Raw genomic sequence first — 20497 nt, 5'->3', positions numbered from 1 at the left:
TGTACCCTATGGATGTGTACCCTATGGATATGTACCCTATGGCTGTGTACCCTATGGATGTGTACCCTATGGATATACACCCTATGGATGTGTGCCCTATGGATATGTACCCTATGGCTGTGTACCCTATGGATGTGTACCCTATGGATATACACCCTATGGATGTGTACCCTATGGATATACACCCTATGGCTGTGTACCCTATGGATGTGTACCCTATGGATATACACCCTATGGATGTGCACCCTATGGATGTGTACCCTATGCATGTGTACCCTATGCATGTGTACCCTATGGATATGTACCCTATGGATGTGTACCCTATGGATATGTACCCTATGGCTGTGTACCCTATGGATGTGTACCCTATGGATATACACCCTATGGATGTGTACCCTATGCATGTGTACCCTATGCATGTGTACCCTATGGATATGTACCCTATGGATGTGCACCCTATGGATATGTACCCTATGGACGTGTACCCTATGGATGTGTACCCTATGGATGTGTACCCTATGGATGCGTACCCTATGGATGTGTACCCTATGGATATATACCCTATGGATGACTGGGTAAGGTGGTTAATGTGTGCAGGGCGTGGTAGGCACGCTTACGTCCCCTCCTTAATGAGGGGTAGGCAGCCCCAGCACCCAGCAGCAAGGACAACAGGCCTAATCACTGTATTCATCCTTATAATCACACTATTCATCCTTATAATCACGCTATTCATCTTCATAATGACCCTGCTAAGGTGGGAGCCTAGTGCAGCGTCACACAGACGCACACATACGTGCACATACACTCATGCACACACAGGCACTCAGGCGTGCACACACAAATAAACACAAAACACACACACAGGAAAGGGAGCGACATGGGGATGATAATGATTGTGTTGGATAAAGCATACTGTAAATACATATTTGACTGTTGTAGCTGCTAATCTGCAATGTAATACAAGCCAGTATGCTGTGGATAAGCTATAGCTCTCTCTACTGTGCTAATACTGCTTGATGTTTGATGGATTGATCAGACTGATTTGACAATCCTGGCAGACTTCTCTTTGCAAAACATCTATATATCATCCTCTTTGAAGAACGCTGACTATACATTTATGCAGATCTTTTCCTACAGACTGTCTTTCAGAATCTGTGATTCCTGCCCTTAGCTGTCTGATGGGAAGTGTTTCTGATGTACAGACATAGTAGTTATACACTATCTGTACAGTAGAAGATGGAGGAACGTGTAGGGACTTGAAGACGGGTTGTGTCTCAGTGTTTACTTGTGTGATGATGTTTTGATGGAGGTAGTGTAGAGGGGATACAGGGGATACAAGGGGGATACAAGGGGATGTAGGGGGGTACAAGGGGGATACAAGGGGGATATAGAGGGGATACAGGGGATACAAGGGGATGTAGGGGGGATGTAGGGGGTAAAAGGGGGATACAGGGGGATACAGGGGGGATATAGGGGGATACAAAGGGGATATAGGAGGGATATAGCGGGGATACAGGGGGATATAGGGGGATACAAAGGGGATACAGGGGGGATATAGTGGGGATACAGGGGTATATAGGGGCGATACAGGGGTATTTAAGGGTATATAGGGGGGGATACATGGGGAGATATGGGTATATAGGGGGGATACAGGGGTATATAAGGGTATATAGGGGGGATACAGGGGTATTTAAGGGTATATGGGGGGATACAGGGATATACATGGATATATAGGGGGGATACAGCGTTATATAAGGGTATATAGGGGGGATACAGGGTTATATAAGGGTATATAGGGGGGATACAGGGGTATTTAAGGGTATATATACATGGGTATATAAGGGTATATAGGGGGGATATAGGGTTATATAAGGGTATATAGGGGGGATACAGGGTTATATAAGGGTATATAGGGGGGATACAGGGGTATTTAAGGGTATATAGGGGGGGATACATGGGTATATAAGGGTATATAGGGGGATACAGGGGTATATAAGGGTATATAGGGGGGTACAGGGGTATATAAGGGTATATAGGGGGGATACAGGGGTATATAAGGGTATATAGGGGGGATACAGGGGTATTTAAGGGTATATGGGGGGATACAGGGGTATATAAGGGTATATAGGGGGTACAGGGGTATATAAGGGTATATAGGGGGGATACAGGGGTATATAAGGGTATATAGGGGGGATACAGGGGTATTTAAGGGTATATGGGGGGATACAGGGATATACATGGATATATAGGGGGGGATACAGGGATATACATGGATATATAGGGGGGGATACAGGGGTATATAAGGGTATATAGGGGGGGTACAGGGGTATATAAGGGTATATAGGGGGGATACAGGGGTATATAAGGGTATATAGGGGGGATACAGGGGTATTTAAGGGTATATGGGGGATACAGGGATATACATGGATATATAGGGGGATACAGGGATATACATGGATATATAGGGGGGATACAGGGGTATATAAGGGTATATAGGGGGGATACAGGGGTATTTAAGGGTATATATACATGGGTATATAAGGGTATATAGGGGGGATATAGGGTTATATAAGGGTATATAGGGGGGATACAGGGTTATATAAGGGTATATAGGGGGGATACAGGGGTATTTAAGGGTATATAGGGGGGATACATGGGTATATAAGGGTATATAGGGGGTACAGGGGTATATAAGGGTATATAGGGGGTACAGGGGTATATAAGGGTATATAGGGGGATACAGGGGTATATAAGGGTATATAGGGGGATACAGGGGTATTTAAGGGTATATGGGGGATACAGGGATATACATGGATATATAGGGGGATACAGGGATATACATGGATATATAGGGGGATACAGGGGTATATAAGGGTATATAGGGGGTACAGGGTATATAAGGGTATATAGGGGGGATACAGGGGTATATAAGGGTATATAGGGGGATACAGGGGTATTTAAGGGTATATGGGGGGATACAGGGATATACATGGATATATAGGGGGGATACAGGGATATACATGGATATATAGGGGGGATACAGGGGTATATAAGGGTATATAGGGGGGATACAGGGGTATATAAGGGTATATAGGGGGGATACAGGGGTATATAAGGGTATATAGGGGGGGATACATGGGTATATAAGGGTATATAGGGGGGATACAGGGGTATATAAGGGTATATGGGGGATACAGGGGTATTTAAGGGTATATAGGGGGATACAGGGGTATATAAGGGTATATATGGGGGATACAGGGATATACATGGGTATATAGGGGGGGTACAGGGGTATGTATGGGTATATAGGGGGGGGGATACATAGGGGGATACAGGGACAGGGGTATATAGGGGTATATAGGGGGGATACAGGGGTATATATGGGTATATGGGGGGGATACAGGGGTATATAGGGGGGATACAGGGGTATATAGGGGGATACAGGTGTATATAGGGGTATATAGGGGAGATACAGGTGTATATAGGGGTATAGAGGGGGATATATGGGTATATGGGGGGGATACAGGTGTATGTATATAGGGGGATAAAGGGGAGGATACAGGGGGGATACAGGGGGATATAGGGGGATACTTGTATTTATGAGAGGTATTGACATATTGGTTGCACCGAGCTGTCTGTCTAAACTACTGGCGCACAGCTCACTGGCACACTGACACCCATGCATACAAAGGGGATACAGGGGGGATATAGTGGGGATACAGGGGTATATAGGGGCGATACAGGGGTATTTAAGGGTATATAGGGGGGGATACATGGGGAGATATGGGTATATAGGGGGGATACAGGGGTATATAAGGGTATATAGGGGGGATACAGGGGTATTTAAGGGTATATGGGGGGATACAGGGATATACATGGATATATAGGGGGGATACAGGGTTATATAAGGGTATATAGGGGGGATACAGGGTTATATAAGGGTATATAGGGGGGATACAGGGGTATTTAAGGGTATATATACATGGGTATATAAGGGTATATAGGGGGATATAGGGTTATATAAGGGTATATAGGGGGATACAGGGTTATATAAGGGTATATAGGGGGATACAGGGGTATTTAAGGGTATATAAGGGGGGATACATGGGTATATAAGGGTATATAGGGGGATACAGGGGTATATAAGGGTATATAGGGGGTACAGGGGTATATAAGGGTATATAGGGGGGATACAGGGGTATATAAGGGTATATAGGGGGATACAGGGTATTTAAGGGTATTGGGGGGATACAGGGATATACATGGATATATAGGGGGGATACAGGGATATACATGGATATATAGGGGGGATACAGGGATATACATGGATATATAGGGGGGATACAGGGGTATATAAGGGTATATAGGGGGGATACAGGGGTATATAAGGGTATATAGGGGGGATACAGGGGTATATAAGGGTATATAGGGGGGATACATGGGTATATAAGGGTATATAGGGGGGATACAGGGGTATATAAGGGTATATGGGGGATACAGGGGTATTTATGGGTATATAGGGGGGATACAGGGATATACATGGGTATATAGGGGGGGTACAGGGGTATGTATGGGTATATAGGGGGGATACAGGGGTATTTAAGGGTATATAGGGGGATACAGGGATACAGGGGTATATAGGGGGGATACAGGAGTATATAGGGGGATACAGGTGTATATAGGGGTATATAGGGGGGATACAGGGGTATATAGGGGGGATACAGGGTATATATGGGTATATGGGGGATACAGGAGTATATAGGGGGATACAGGTGTATATAGGGGTATATAGTGGGGATACAGGGGTATATAGGGGGGATACAGGTGTATATAGGGGTATATAGTGGGGATACAGGGGTATATAGGGGGGGTTCAGGGGTATACATGGGTATATGGGGGATTCAGGGGTAAATAGGGGGATACAGGAGTATATAGGGGTATATAGGGGGATACAGGTGTATATAGGGGTATATAGGGGGATACAGGGGTATATATGGGTATATAGGGGGATACAGAGGTATATATGGGTATATGGGGGATACAGGGTATATAGGGGGATACAGGGGTATATAGGGGGGATACAGGGGTATATAGGGGGATACAGGGATATAGGGGGATACAGGTGTATATAGGGGTATATAGGGGGGATACAGGGGGAAATATAGGGGGATACAGGTGTACATAGGGGTATATAGGGGTATATTTAGGGGGGGGGATACAGGGATACAGGGGGTATATAGGGGGGATACAGGTGTATATAGGGGATACAGCGGAGGATACAGGGGGATACAGGGGTATATATGGGTATATGGGGGATACAGGGGTATATAGGGGGATGCAGGGGTATATAGGGGGATACAGGGGTATATATGGGTATATGGGGGATACAGGGGTATATAGGGGGGATACAGGGGTATATAGGGGGATACAGGTGTATATAGGGGTATATAGGGGGATACAGGGGTGTATAGGGGAGATACAGGTGTATATAGGGGTATAGAGGGGGATATATGGGTATATGGGGGGGATACAGGTGTATATAGGGGGATACAGGGGAGGATACAGGGGGGATACAGGGGGATATAGGGGGATACTTGAATTTATGAGAGGTATTGACATATTGGTTGCACCGAGCTGTCTGTCTAAACTACTGGCGCACAGCTCACTGGCACACTGACACCCATGCATACCCCACAAGACATGCCACAAGAGATCTCTTCACAGTCCCCAAGTCCTGAACATACTTTGGAAGGCACACAGTACTAAAAGGAGTCATGACTACATGGAACTCTATTCCACATCAAGTAAACAGTAAAATTAGATTTCAAAAGCAGATAAAAAACACCTTATGGAACAGCGGGGACTGTGAAGCATACACACAGACACACTAGAGCATATGCACCATACACACATACACATGGATTTTGTACTGTATATATGTGGTAGTGGAGGAGAAGGGGCCTGAGGGCACACAGTCTGAATGTATTGTATTTTTTTTTTAAATTGTATAAACTGCCTTAATTTTGCTGGACCCCAGGAAGAGTAGCTGAATGGGGATCCATAATAAATACAAATACAAATACAAATACAATTATTTATAGTCTCCTCAACCTATCAAGTTTTTCTCTCCCTTCTTTTCCGACTCTTTTGTGTCTGCCCCCATTTTCTACAAGCCATTTCCACATACTGTATAACCACAATGCCAAACACAGAGAAGCACCAACACAAGAACCCTAAACAAGGTTTTAGAGGCACTCTGTGACCTCGGACACAAAGTAATGAGAGGTAAATAAGAGGTGGAATAGATGGAGATAAAGACGGGACAGAGAGGAGAGAGAGGGAGAGAAAGGGAGAGAGAGGGGAGAGAGGGGTGAGAAGGAGAGAGGGAGAGGAAGGGGAGAGATGAAGAGAGAGGGAGAGAGGGGAGAGAGAGAGAGAGAGGGGGAGGGAGGGGAGAGAGGGGAGAACGGGAGATAGGGGAAAAGGCAGAGATGGGGAGAGAGGGTGATAGAGGGGAGAGAGAGGAGAAAGGGGAGAGAGAAATGGGAGAAAGGGGAGAGAGAGGGTAGAAAGGGAGAGAGAGAGGGGAGAGAGGGGAGAGAGGGAGAGAGTGGAGAGAGGGAGAGAGAGGGGAGAGAAGGGAAAGAGGGGAGAGAAGGGAGAGAGTGGAGTGACGGATTCCTCCTGACTGCCCATAGGACTCCATGATGACTGAGCCCAGCTGAGAATCTTGACACTTTTGGGGGAAGTGAGGTCATGAAGGGGCATGATGGGAGCTGAGAGAGAGAGTGAGTGATGAGATTTCACAGATCCAGGAACAGTGAGTCAGTGAGTAACGGGTGTCTAAGTGGGGTGCGTCACTGCCTTCTGGTCAGACAAAGTCAGAGCCAGAGACGTCCCTTTCTCGGAAGAAGAGTCCTTCAGCGCTGGCTAGCACACAGAGAGACAAGGACATTCTCGGAACAAAGATCAGAGTAAACAACAACAACACTATCAACAACAACCCACCTATGCCAATCACAACCATCTCATTATCTCCACATGGGAGACTTGTGTCTATTTTTATCCATGTGCAAAGTCAATTAATACACTAGATGATCAAAGTATATGGAACATCTCATTCCAAAACCATGGAATTAATATGGAGTTGGTCCCCCCTTTGCTGCTGTAACAGCCTCCACTCTTCTGGGAAGGCTTTCCACTAGATGTTGGAACATTGCTGCAGGGACTTGCTTCCATTAAGCCACAAGAGCATTAGTGAGGTCGGGCACTGATGTTAGGCGATTAGGCCTGGCTCGCAGTCAGCGTTTCAATTGATCCCAAAGGTGTTCGATGGGGTTGAGATCAAGGCTCTGTGCAGGCCAGTCAAGTTCTTCCACACCGATATCAACAAACCATTTCTGAATGGACCTCGCTTTGTGCACCGGGGCATTTTCATGCTGAAACAGGAAAGGGCCTTCCCCAAACTGTTGCCACAAAGTTGGAAGCACAGAATCCGTCTAGAATCTCATTGTACGCTGTAGCATTAATATTTCCCTTCACTGGAACTAAAGGGGCCTAGTTCGAACCATGAAAAACAGCCCCAGACCATTATTCCTCCTACACCAAAGTTTACAGTTGGAATAATGCATTGGGGCAGGTACTGTCCCCCTGGCATCCGCCAAACCCAGATTCGTCTGTCTGACTGTCAGATGGTGAAGTGTGATTCATCACTCCAGAGAACGCGTTTCCACTGCTCCAGAGTACAATGGCGCTGAGCTTTACACCACTCCTGCTGGCGCTTGGCATTGCACATGGTGATCTTAGGCTTCATGAAGCTCCTGGCGAACAGTTCTTGTGCTGACGTTGCTTCCAGAGGCAGTTTGGAACTTGGTAGTGAGTGTTGCAACCGAGGACAGGCAATTTTTACACACTACGCACTTCAGCACTCGGCGGTCCCATTCTGTGAGCTTGTGTGGCCTACTACTTCACGGCGGAGCCGTTATTGCTCCTAGACGTTTCCACTTCACAATAACAGCACTTACAGTTGACCGGGGCAGCTCTAGTTGGGTAGACATTTTACAAACTGACTTGTTGGAAATGTGGCATCCTATGACGGTGCCACGTTGAAAGTCACTAAGCTCTTCTGTAAGGCCATTCTACTGCCAATGTTTGTCTATGGAGATTGCATGGCTGTGTGCTCAATTTTACACACCTGTCAGGAAGAGTTGAGGATTGTCATGACGTTGGCCTGGGGGGTAGGTTTATGACAGTCATAAATACCTCTTTCCCCCTTTTTCCTCTCTCTACCCTACTGATGTTACATTTGCAAACCCCTTTGGTTAACATAGAGATTCTGGGAACATCAGAAGGTGGGGTCGAAATGAACTATATTCTGGTAATCCGACCAATGGAACATATGAGGTGGTACTTAATGAATAGGATGTCAGTCCGGTTGTCATCTGAGACATTCTCATCAATGATCAGATGACATAAACTCAACAGTGGAAAGTCTACACATCAGAGTTATCGGATTCACATGGAATTGTTGTTCAATTTAAATGTTTCAATATGAAATTATTCGTGATGGGATGAAATGTGATTTTAGCTTCTAAAATGTGAGATTAGGGTTTTCATTTCATTCTGCTCAATCAGTGGCCCGCCCCTGTGAAGGGACATGGGCTATAAAACTTTTCAAACATGCCCTCCTCTCCCTTCCTATATAAGCCCTTGACGACAATGTTCCGAGGATGTAGGACAACGGTTCGATGTCAGAATGGTTCCGATAATAACTACAGAATGAAGCCAACATCAGCGTGAGCTTTGGTTGCGAATGTTATGAACTTTGAACTCTTATTCACTACAGAAATGATACGTCCTAGCTGTTGATTTAGCAACAGCAGCTGCAAACGCAGGTTAGGAAGGAACAGACAGAGTATCCCGTCTACCACACAACGATGTTACCACAATGTATTCAAATGACAACCAGAGACATTCTTCAAAGGACTCGGGTTGGGCGACACGGCCTTCCATCTACCACCAACCTATCGAAGCGCAGCTCAGAGTAAATATTTATCGCATTTTCCTTTTCCAAATGGGCGGTAATTTAGAATGCATAAGATACTGTATTTACGATAGCACAGCTTCGGCCTTTGTTCTTCAGTCTTCCCACTCCTTCACTCAAACCAAGCCCCTTTTCTTTTGTGTAACAAGCTGTCATATTTGTTCCGCCCACTAGGGATGTTTTCCTTTATGACGTAATTTGTAAACAAGTTATGATTTAATTATGTGTATGTGTAATTCTGTGTGATTAGTTAGGTATTTAGTAAATAAATGATTCAACCCAATTTTGTATTGCTGATTCAAATTGTTAGACAGGGTTCGTGCAGATAACCAAGAATGTACAACTTTCAGATGAGACTGAATTAAGATGACGATTAATATAGACTGCTATTGATGTAAAATATTACTAGGTCTTTAAGAGTTTATTCGGAAGATAACAACTCTATAGATATTCTTTCGTGGTGCCCAACTCTCTAGTTAATTACATTTACATGATTAGCTCAATCAGGTAATATTAATTACGGAGAAATTATTTTATAGAATAGCATGTCATATCACTTAATCCGGCATAGCCAAAGACACGACAGGCTGAAATAGCCGAATCCACTAATTTGAAGGGTTGTCCACATACTTTTGCATATATAGTGTACTATCTGAGCCAGTATGCATATTAGACTAAATAGGATGGAGCTCTGCTGTTCTATTTGCCTGAGTCAAATGTGCAGACAAAATAGGGCATGTCATATCAACCCGGTTTTTATATGTGGTTTTATCTAGCTTGCTTTAAGCAGACTCTTCGATCATAGTCTTCTGTAGACAGACACATTCTAAATCCAACAACTACTTGTATCCCAGTTAGGATGGAAACTTTTTTAGGTCGCCCCCAATTCATTTCTCACCTTCAACCCAATAGTACAGAGTTGGGAGGGAACTGTAGAGAGAGAGAGAGACAGAAAGGGGATTCCAGGACTGGGAGGAGAGGAAGAGGAACACACAGTCAACAGGGACTGTAGGGCGTTCTAAAAACAGCTGGTGAGGGAGAGGTAGAGATAGAGGCGAGAGAGAGGAGTGAAGGGTCTCTGTCTCTGTCCCTGTCTCTGTTCCGATCTCTGTCTCTGTCTCTGTCCCTGTCTCTGTTCCTATCTCTGTCCCTGTCTCTGTTCCTATCTCTGTCTCTGTCTCTGTCCCTGTCTCTGTCTCTGTCCCTGTCTCTGTCCCTGTCTCTGTTCCTATCTCTGTCTCTGTCTCTGTCTCTGTCTCTGTCTCTGTCCCTATCTCTGTCCCTGTCTCTGTTCCTATCTCTGTCTCTGTCTCTGTCTCTGTTCCTATCTCTGTCCCTGTCTCTGTTCCTATCTCTGTCCCTGTCTCTGTTCCTATCTCTGTCTCTGTCTCTGTCCCTGTCTCTGTTCCTATCTCTGTCCCTGTCTCTGTTCCTATCTCTGTCCCTGTCTCTGTTCCTATCTCTGTCCCTGTCTCTGTTCCTATCTCTGTCCCTGTCTCTGTTCCTATCTCTGTCCCTGTCTCTGTTCCTATCTCTGTCCCTGTCTCTGTTCCTATCTCTGTCCCTGTCTCTGTCCCTGTCTCTGTTCCTATCTCTGTCCCTATCTCTGTCTCTGTCTCTGTTCCTGTCTCTGTCTCTGTCCCTGTCTCTGTTCCTATCTCTGTCTCTGTCTCTGTCCCTGTCTCTGTTCCTATCTCTGTCCCTGTCTCTGTTCCTATCTCTGTCCCTGTCTCTGTCCCTGTCTCTGTTCCTATCTCTGTCTCTGTCTCTGTCCCTGTCTCTGTTCCTATCTCTGTCCCTGTCTCTGTTCCTATCTCTGTCCCTGTCTCTGTTCCTATCTCTGTCCCTGTCTCTGTTCCTATCTCTGTCCCTGTCTCTGTTCCTATCTCTGTCCCTGTCTCTGTTCCTATCTCTGTCCCTGTCTCTGTCCCTGTCTCTGTTCCTATCTCTGTCCCTATCTCTGTCTCTGTCTCTGTTCCTGTCTCTGTCTCTGTCCCTGTCTCTGTTCCTATCTCTGTCTCTGTCTCTGTCCCTGTCTCTGTTCCTATCTCTGTCCCTGTCTCTGTTCCTATCTCTGTCCCTGTCTCTGTTCCTATCTCTGTCCCTGTCTCTGTTCCTATCTCTGTCCCTGTCTCTGTTCCTATCTCTGTCCCTGTCTCTGTTCCTATCTCTGTCCCTGTCTCTGTTCCTATCTCTGTCCCTGTCTCTGTTCCTATCTCTGTCCCTGTCTCTGTTCCTGTCTCTGTCCCTGTCACTTCCGGGTTGGAGCGAGCGGTCGCATCCGCATTTCGCTCTGCAGGTAGTATAACTTTTTCATTACATTTCATTATAGTACAACGGTTTGATTTGTCTAATCTTAGCAATTTCTTCTTAGCTAGCTACATAGCCGTCTTTGTATCAAAGATAATTGCGTAATTATCGTATTTCGTCGTCCTAACGTAGTCTTCACTGCTCTGCCCAGCAGCTAGCCAGCTAGCAAACGTCCACCGATTAGCAGCACTGTAGAAACTATTACACTCAACTGAACGACTTGATTAGTGTAGTGTTAGCTAGCTACATAGCTGTCTTTGCTGTCTTCGTATCCAAGATAATTGTGTAGTCTTAGAGGGATTATCTTAATTTACCGAGGTTAGCTAGCCAACTATTTGTCGTCCTTAACGTAGGAGACACTGCTAGCTAGCCAACAGCTAGCCAACGTCTTCCGAATAGAACTCAACAACCCGGTCGCATTCCGCTTCGCTCCACAGGTAGTATCACATTTTAATTTAATTTCATTACAGTACAACGGTTTGATTTGTTTGATCGTAGCTAGCTACATAGCTAGCTACATAGCTAGCTACATAGCCGTCTTTGTATCAAAGATAATTGTGTGCACATTTCCGGTCACAACTTGCAGGCTTGTTTTCGAATTGCTGTGCGTTTTGTTGCCAACCTATTTTGCTACCTGACAACTTTACGGGTTTCACTTTTTAATTACCGTTCATATATTTATTTTTTCCTCAACTTTTTCACTCCGGACGCTTTATCTGGACACGATTCGTCAGGACCTCCAACAGCCGAAGCTAAGTAGTAACATTAACATGATGCCTTCTAATTGCAGCCGCTGTGCTCGCCTTACGGCGAGGATAGCTGTACTGCAAGCCCAGCTTCAGACGCAATCGTTAGGCAAGGGTAATTTCAGTGTAGGAAAGGATGAAACAGCGTCTGTGCCACCAGTAAGTGCAGATAGTAGTATAAATCCCCTGGCACAGTCCCCGCAGCCGGACAACTTTCTCACGGTTTCTGGAAGGAAATGCTGTAGGAACGCTCAACCGGTGTCGCTCATTCAGCAGACAGAAACTTTCAACCGGTTTTCCCCATTAAGCAGCGGGTCGGTGTCAGAGGCCGAGTCTTCTCTGGTCTCTACTCCTCCCGTTACGGGGTCTGAGACGCCGAAGCTTCCCACCATTAGCTCTGACAAATTGAAAACTCTAGTCATTGGCGACTCCATTACCCGCAGTATTAGACTTAAAGCGAATCATCCAGCGATCATACACTGTTTACCCGGGGGCAGGGCTACCGACGTTAAGGCTAATCTGAAGATGGTGCTGGCTAAAGCTAAAACTGGCGAGTGTAGAGAGTATAGAGATATTGTTATCCACGTCGGCACCAACGATGTTAGGATGAAAAAGTCAGAGATCACCAAGCGCAACATAGCTTCTGCGTGCATATCAGCTAGAAAGATGTGTCGGCATCGAGTAATTGTCTCTGGCCCCCTCCCAGTTAGGGGGAGTGATGAGCTCTACAGCAGAGTCTCACAACTCAATCGCTGGTTGAAAACTGTTTTCTGCCCCTCCCAAAAGATAGAATTTGTAGATAATTGGCCCTCTTTCTGGGACTCACCCACAAACAGGACCAAGCCTGACCTGCTGAGGAGTGACGGACTCCATCCTAGCTGGAGGGGTGCTCTCATCTTATCTGCCAACATAGACAGGGCTCTAACTCCTCTAGCTCCACAATGAAATAGGGTGCAGGCCAGGCAGCAGGCTATTAGCCAGCCTGCCAGCATAGTGGAGTCTGCCACTAGCATAGTCAGTGTAGTCAGCTCAGCTATCACCATTGAGACCGTGTCTGTGCCTCGACCTAGGTTGGGCAAAACTAAACATGGCGGTGTTCGCCTTAGCAATCTCACTAGGATAAAGACCACCTCCATTCCTGTCATTACTGAAAAGAGATCATGATACCTCACATCTCAAAATAGGGCTACTTAATGTTAGATCCCTTACTTCAAAGGCAATTATAGTCAATGAACTAATCACTGATCATAATCTTGATGTGATTGGCCTGACTGAAACATGGCTTAAGCCTGATGAATTTACTGTGTTAAATGAGGCCTCACCTCCTGGCTACACTAGTGACCATATCCCCGTGCATCCCGCAAAGGCGGAGGTGTTGCTAACATTTACGATAGCAAATTTCAATTTACAAAAAAAAAATGACGTTTTCGTCTTTTGAGCTTCTAGTCATGAAATCTATGCAGCCTACTCAATCACTTTTTATAGCTACTGTTTACAGGCCTCCTGGGCCATATACAGCGTTTCTCACTGAGTTCCCTGAATTCCTATCAGACCTTGTAGTCATTGCAGATAATATTCTAATCTTTGGTGACTTTAATATTCACATGGAAAAGTCCACAGACCCACTCCAAAAGGCTTTTGGAGCCATCATCGACTCAGTGGGTTTTGTCCAACATGTCTCTGGACCCACTCACTGTCACAGTCATACGCTGGACCTAGTTTTGTCCCATGGAATAAATGTTGTGGATCTTAATGTTTTTCCTCATAATCCTGGACTATCGGACCACCATTTTATTACGTTTGCAATTGCAACAAATAATCTGCTCAGACCCCAACCAAGGAACATCAAAAGTCGTGCTATAAATTCACAGACAACACAAAGATTCCTTGATGCCCTTCCAGACTCCCTCTGCCTACCCAAGGACGCCAGAGGACAAAAATCCGTTAACCACCTAACTGAGGATCTCAATTTAACCTTGCGCAATACCCTAGATGCAGTTGCACCCCTAAAAACTAAAAAAATGTCTCATAAGAAACTAGCTCCCTGGTACACAGAAAATACCCGAGCTCTGAAGCAAGCTTCCAGAAAATTGGAACGGAAATGGCGCCACACCAAACTGGAAGTCTTCCGACTAGCTTGGAAGGACGGTACCGTGCAGTACCGAAGAGCCCTTACTGCTGCTCGATCGTCCTATTTTTCTAACTTAATTGAGGAAAATAAGAACAATCCGAAATTCCTTTTTGATACTGTGGCAAAGCTAACTAAAAAGCAGCATTCCCCAAGAGAGGATGACTTTCACTTTAGCAGTGATAAATTCATGAACTTCTTTGAGGAAAAGATTATGATTATTAGAAAGCAAATTACGGACTCCTCTTTAAACCTGCGTATTCCTCCAAACCTCAGTTGTCCTGAGTCTGCACAACTCTGCCAGGACCTAGGATCAAGAGAGACGCTCAAGTGTTTTAGTACTATATCTCTTGACACAATGATGAAAATAATCATGGCCTCTAAACCTTCAAGCTGTATACTGGACCCTATTCCAACTAAACTACTGAAAGAGCTGCTTCCTGTGCTTGGCCCTCCTATGTTGAACATAATAAACGGCTCTCTATCCACTGGATGTGTACCAAACTCACTAAAAGTGGCAGTAATAAAGCCTCTCTTGAAAAAGCCAAACCTTGACCCAGAAAATATAAAAACTATCGGCCTATATCGAATCTTCCATTCCTCTCAAAGATTTTAGAGAAGGCTGTTGCGCAGCAACTCACTGCCTTCCTGAAGACAAACAATGTATACGAAATGCTTCAGTCTGGTTTTAGACCCCATCATAGCACTGAGACGGCACTTGTGAAGGTGGTAAATGACATTTTAATGGCATCGGACCGAGGCTCTGCATCTGTCCTCGTGCTCCTAGACCTTAGTGCTGCTTTTGATACCATCGATCACCACATTCTTTTGGAGAGATTGGAAACCCAAATTGGTCTACACGGACAAGTTCTGGCCTGGTTTAGATCTTATCTGTCGGAAAGATATCAGTTTGTCTCTGTGAATGGTTTGTCCTCTGACAAATCAACTGTACATTTCGGTGTTCCTCAAGGTTCTGTTTTAGGACCACTATTGTTTTCACTATATATTTTACCTCTTGGGGATGTTATTCGAAAACATAATGTAAACTTTCACTGCTATGCGGATGACACACAGCTGTACATTTCAATGAAACATGGTGAAGCCCCAAAATTGCCCTCGCTAGAAGCATGTGTTTCAGACATAAGGAAGTGGATGGCTGCAAACTTTCTACTATTAAACTCGGACAAAACAGAGATGCTTGTTCTAGGTCCCAAGAAACAAAGAGATCTTCTGTTGAATCTGACAATTAATCTTAATGGTTGTACAGTCGTCTCAAATAAAACTGTGAAGGACCTCGGCGTTACTCTGGACCCTGATCTCTCTTTTGAAGAACATATCAAGACCATTTCGAGGACAGCTTTTTCCATCTACGTAACATTGCAAAAATCAGAAACTTTCTGTCCAAAAATGATGCAGAAAAATTAATCCATGCTTTTGTCACTTCTAGGTTAGACTACTGCAATGCTCTATTTTCCGGCTACCCGGATAAAGCACTAAATAAACTTCAGTTAGTGCTAAATACGGCTGCTAGAATCCTGACTAGAACCAAAAAATTTGATCATATTACTCCAGTGCTAGCCTCTCTACACTGGCTTCCTGTCAAAGCAAGGGCTGATTTCAAGGTTTTACTGCTAACCTACAAAGCATTACATGGGCTTGCTCCTACCTACCTCTCTGATTTGGTCCTGCCGTACATACCTACACGTACGCTACGGTCACAAGACGCAGGCCTCCTAATTGTCCCTAGAATTTCTAAGCAAACAGCTGGAGGCAGGGCTTTCTCCTATAGAGCTCCATTTTTATGGAACGGTCTGCCTACCCATGTCAGAGACGCAAACTCGGTCTCAACCTTTAAGTCTTTACTGAAGACTCATCTCTTCAGTGGGTCATATGATTGAGTGTAGTCTGGCCCAGGAGTGGGAGGGTGAACGGAAAGGCTCTGGAGCAACGAACCGCCCTTGCTGTCTCTGCCTGGCCGGTTCCCCTCTTTCCACTGGGATTCTCTGCCTCTAACCCTGTTACGGGGCTGAGTCACTGGCTTGCTGGGGCTCTCTCGTGCCGTCCCTGGGGGGGTGCGTCACCTGGGTGGGTTGATTCACTGTTGTGGTCGGCCTGTCTGGGTTGCCCCCCTTGGGTTGTACCGTGGCGGAGATCTTTGTGGGCTATACTCGGCCTTGTCTCAGGATGGTAAGTTGGTGGTTGAAGATATCCCTCTAGTGGTGTGGGGGATGTGCTTTGGCAAAGTGGGTGGGGTTATATCCTTCCTGTTTGGCCCTGTCCGGGGTGTCCTCGGATGGGGCCACAGTGTCTCCTGACCCCTCCTGTCTCAGCCTCCAGTATTTATGCTGCAGTAGTTTATGTGTCGGGGGGCTAGGGTCAGTTTGTTATATCTGGAGTACTTCTCCTGTCCTATTCGGTGTCCTGTGTGAATCTAAGTGTGCGTTCTCTAATTCTCTCCTTCTCTCTTTCTTTCTCTCTCTCGGAGGACCTGAGCCCTAGGACCATGTCCCAGGACTACCTGACATGAGGACTCCTTGCTGTCCCCAGTCCACCTGGCCATGCTCCTGCTCCAGTTTCAACTGACCTGAGCCCTAGGACCGTGCCCCAGGACTACCTGACATGAAGGCTCCTTGCTGTCCCCAGTCCACCTGACTGTGCTGCTGCTCCAGTTTCAACTGTTCTGCCTTATTATTATTCGACCATGCTGGTCATTTATGAACATTTGAACATCTTGGTCATGTTCTGTTATAATCTGTACCCGGCACAGCCAGAAGAGGACTGGCCACCCCACATAGCCCGGTTCCTCTCTAGGTTTCTTCCTAGGTTTTGGCCTTTCTAGGGAGTTTTTCCTAGCCACCGTGCTTTTACACCTGCATTGTTTGCTGTTTGGGGTTTTAGGCTGGGTTTCTGTACAGCACTTTGAGATATCAGCTGATGTACGAAGGGCTATATAAATAAATTTGATTTGATTTGATTTGATTTGTGTAGTCTAGAGCGATTTTCTAGGTTAGCTAGCCAGCTATTGTCGTTCTTTTAACACAACGTAACGTAATCAACACTGCTAGCTAGCCAGCTAGCCCCCGAATAGCAGCACTGTAGAAACTATTACACTCAACGGAACGACTTGATTAGTGTAGTGTCAACAACGCAGCCACTGCCAGCTAGCCTACAAAGTCAACAACGCAGCCACTGCCAGCTAGCCTACTTCAGCAGTACTGTATCATTTTAATCATTTTAGTCAATAAGATTCTTGCTACGTAAGCTTAACTTTCTGAACATTCGAGACGTGTAGTCCACTTGTCATTCCAATCTCCTTTGCATTAGCGTAGCCTCTTCTGTAGCCTGTCAACTATGTGTCTGTCTATCCCTGTTCTCTCCTCTCTGCACAGACCATACAAACGCTAATCTGGTGGTCCCAGCGCGCACGACCCACGTGGAGTTCCAGGTCTCCGGTAGCCTCTGGAACTGCCGATCTGCGGCCAACAAGGCAGAGTTCATCTCAGCCTATGCCTCCCTCCAGTCCCTCGACTTCTTGGCACTGACGGAAACATGGATCACCACAGATAACACTGCCACTCCTACTGCTCTCTCTTCGTCCGCCCACGTGTTCTCGCACACCCCGAGAGCTTCTGGTCAGCGGGGTGGTGGCACCGGGATCCTCATCTCTCCCAAGTGGTCATTCTCTCTTTCTCCCCTTACCCATCTGTCTATCGCCTCCTTTGAATTCCATGTTGTCACAGTTACCAGCCCTTTCAAGCTTAACATCCTTATCATTTATCGCCCTCCAGGTTCCCTCGGAGAGTTCATCAATGAGCTTGATGCCTTGATAAGCTCCTTTCCTGAGGACGGCTCACCTCTCACAGTTCTGGGCGACTTTAACCTCCCCACGTCTACCTTTGACTCATTCCTCTCTGCCTCCTTCTTTCCACTCCTCTCCTCTTTTGACCTCACCCTCTCACCTTCCCCCTACTCACAAGGCAGGCAATACGCTCGACCTCATCTTTACTAGATGCTGTTCTTCCACTAACCTCATTGCTACTCCCCTCCAAGTCTCCGACCACTACCTTGTATCCTTTTCCCTCTCGCTCTCATCCAACACTTCCCACACTGCCCCTACTCGGATGGTATCGCGCCGTCCCAACCTTCGCTCTCTCTCCCCGCTACTCTCTCCTCTTCCATCCTATCATCTCTTCCCTCTGCTCAAACCTTCTCCAACCTATCTCCTGATTCTGCCTCCTCAACCCTCCTCTCCTCCCTTTCTGCATCCTTTGACTCTCTATGTCCCCTATCCTCCGGGCCGGCTCGGTCCTCCCCTCCCGCTCCGTGGCTCAACGACTCATTGCGAGCTCACAGAACAGGGCTCCGGGCAGCCGAGCGGAAATGGAGGAAAACTCGCCTCCCTGCGGACCTGGCATCCTTTCGCTCCCTCCTCTCTACATTTTCCTCTTCTGTCTCTGCTGCTAAAGCCACTTTCTACCACTCTAAATTCCAAGCTTCTGCCTCTAACCCTAGGAAGCTCTTTGCCACCTTCTCCTCCCTCCTGAATCCTCCTCCCCCCCTCCTCCCTCTCTGCAGATGACTTTGTCAACCATTTTGAAAAGAAGGTCGACGACATCCGATCCTCGTTTGCTAAGTCAAACGACACCGCTGGTTCTGCTCACACTGCCCTACCCTGTGCTCTGACCTCTTTCTCCCTCTCTCTCCAGATGAAATCTCGCGTCTTGTGACGGCCGGCCGCCCAACAACCTGCCCGCTTGACCCTATCCCCTCCTCTCTTCTCCAGACCATTTCCGGAGACCTTCTCCCTTACCTCACCTCGCTCATCAACTCATCCCTGACCGCTGGCTACGTCCCTTCCGTCTTCAAGAGAGCGAGAGTTGCACCCCTTCTGAAAAAACCTACACTCGATCCCTCCGATGTCAACAACTACAGACCAGTATCCCTTCTTTCTTTTCTCTCCAAAACTCTTGAACGTGCCGTCCTTGGCCAGCTCTCCCGCTATCTCTCTCAGAATGACCTTCTTGATCCAAATCAGTCAGGTTTCAAGACTAGTCATTCAACTGAGACTGCTCTTCTCTGTATCACGGAGGCGCTCCGCACCGCTAAAGCTAACTCTCTCTCCTCTGCTCTCATCCTTCTAGACCTATCGGCTGCCTTCGATACTGTGAACCATCAGATCCTCCTCTCCACCCTCTCCGAGTTGGGCATCTCCGGCGCGGCCCACGCTTGGATTGCGTCCTACCTGACAGGTCGCTCCTACCAGGTGGCGTGGCGAGAATCTGTCTCCTCACCACGCGCTCTCACCACTGGTGTCCCCCAGGGCTCTGTTCTAGGCCCTCTCCTATTCTCGCTATACACCAAGTCACTTGGCTCTGTCATAACCTCACATGGTCTCTCATTTACATTACATTTAAGTCATTTAGCAGACGCTCTTATCCAGAGCGACTTACAAATTGGTGCATTCACCTTATGACATCCAGTGGAACAGCCACTTTACAATAGTGCATCTAAATCTTTTAGGGGGGGTGAGAAGGATTACTTATCCTATCCTAGGTATTCCTTAAAGAGGTGGGGTTTCAGGTGTCTCCGGAAGGTGGTGATTGACTCCGCTGTCCTGGCGTCGTGAGGGAGTTTGTTCCACCATTGGGGAGCCAGAGCAGCGAACAGTTTTGACTGGGCTGAGCGGGAACTGTACTTCCTCAGTGGTAGGGAGGCGAGCAGGCCAGAGGTGGATGAACGCAGTGCCCTTGTTTGGGTGTAGGGCCTGATCAGAGCCTCCTATCATTGCTATGCAGACGACACACAATTAATCTTCTCCTTTCCCCCTTCTGATGACCAGGTGGCGAATCGCATCTCTGCATGTCTGGCAGACATATCAGTGTGGATGACGGATCACCACCTCAAGCTGAACCTCGGCAAGATGGAGCTGCTCTTCCTCCCGGGGAAGGACTGCCCGTTCCATGATCTCGCCATCACGGTTGACAACTCCATTGTGTCCTCCTCCCAGAGCGCTAAGAACCTTGGCGTGATCCTGGACAACACCCTGTCGTTCTCAACTAACATCAAGGCGGTGGCCCGTTCCTGTAGGTTCATGCTCTACAACATCCGCAGAGTACGACCCTGCCTCACACAGGAAGCGGCGCAGGTCCTAATCCAGGCACTTGTCATCTCCCGTCTGGATTACTGCAACTCGCTGTTGGCTGGGCTCCCTGCCTGTGCCATTAAACCCCTACAACTCATCCAGAACGCCGCAGCCCGTCTGGTGTTCAA

At 46.7% G+C, this 20497-nt stretch overlaps 3 protein-coding genes across 3 annotated transcripts in view; 2 read left to right on the top strand and 1 right to left on the bottom strand.

Annotated features, from left to right (window-relative positions):
* LOC127930057 (uncharacterized) overlaps positions 1-13326 on the top strand; it is a 111001-nt gene extending 97675 nt beyond the window's left edge. Inside the window, exon 2 of the mRNA XM_052519141.1 lies at positions 12088-13326. Within this exon, the coding sequence (XP_052375101.1) occupies positions 12088-13044 (957 nt within the window). The 3' untranslated portion in view covers positions 13045-13326. The remainder of the gene's footprint in view (positions 1-12087) is intronic.
* Positions 1-20497, bottom strand: part of LOC118371515 (voltage-dependent calcium channel gamma-2 subunit) — a 115502-nt gene that overhangs the window by 45875 nt on the left and 49130 nt on the right. The window lies entirely within an intron of this gene.
* LOC127930055 (uncharacterized) lies at positions 13355-14919 on the top strand. Its single transcript, XM_052519131.1, has one exon. It carries the CDS (start codon positions 13518-13520, stop codon positions 14841-14843), a length of 1326 nt encoding a protein of 441 aa, XP_052375091.1. The 5' UTR covers positions 13355-13517; the 3' UTR covers positions 14844-14919.

The sequence above is a fragment of the Oncorhynchus keta genome, chromosome 5 (genome assembly GCF_023373465.1).
Source record: "Oncorhynchus keta strain PuntledgeMale-10-30-2019 chromosome 5, Oket_V2, whole genome shotgun sequence".
Classification (NCBI taxonomy): Eukaryota; Metazoa; Chordata; class Actinopteri; order Salmoniformes; family Salmonidae; genus Oncorhynchus; species Oncorhynchus keta.
The sequence above is the reverse complement of the archived record's forward strand: the minus strand, read 5'-3'. Positions and strand labels throughout refer to the sequence as shown.

Bases quoted from the DNA above. Each gene is read 5' to 3' on its own strand.
- LOC127930055 (XM_052519131.1), top strand. From the start codon at position 13,518: ATGACGTTTTCGTCTTTTGAGCTTCTAGTCATGAAATCTATGCAGCCT.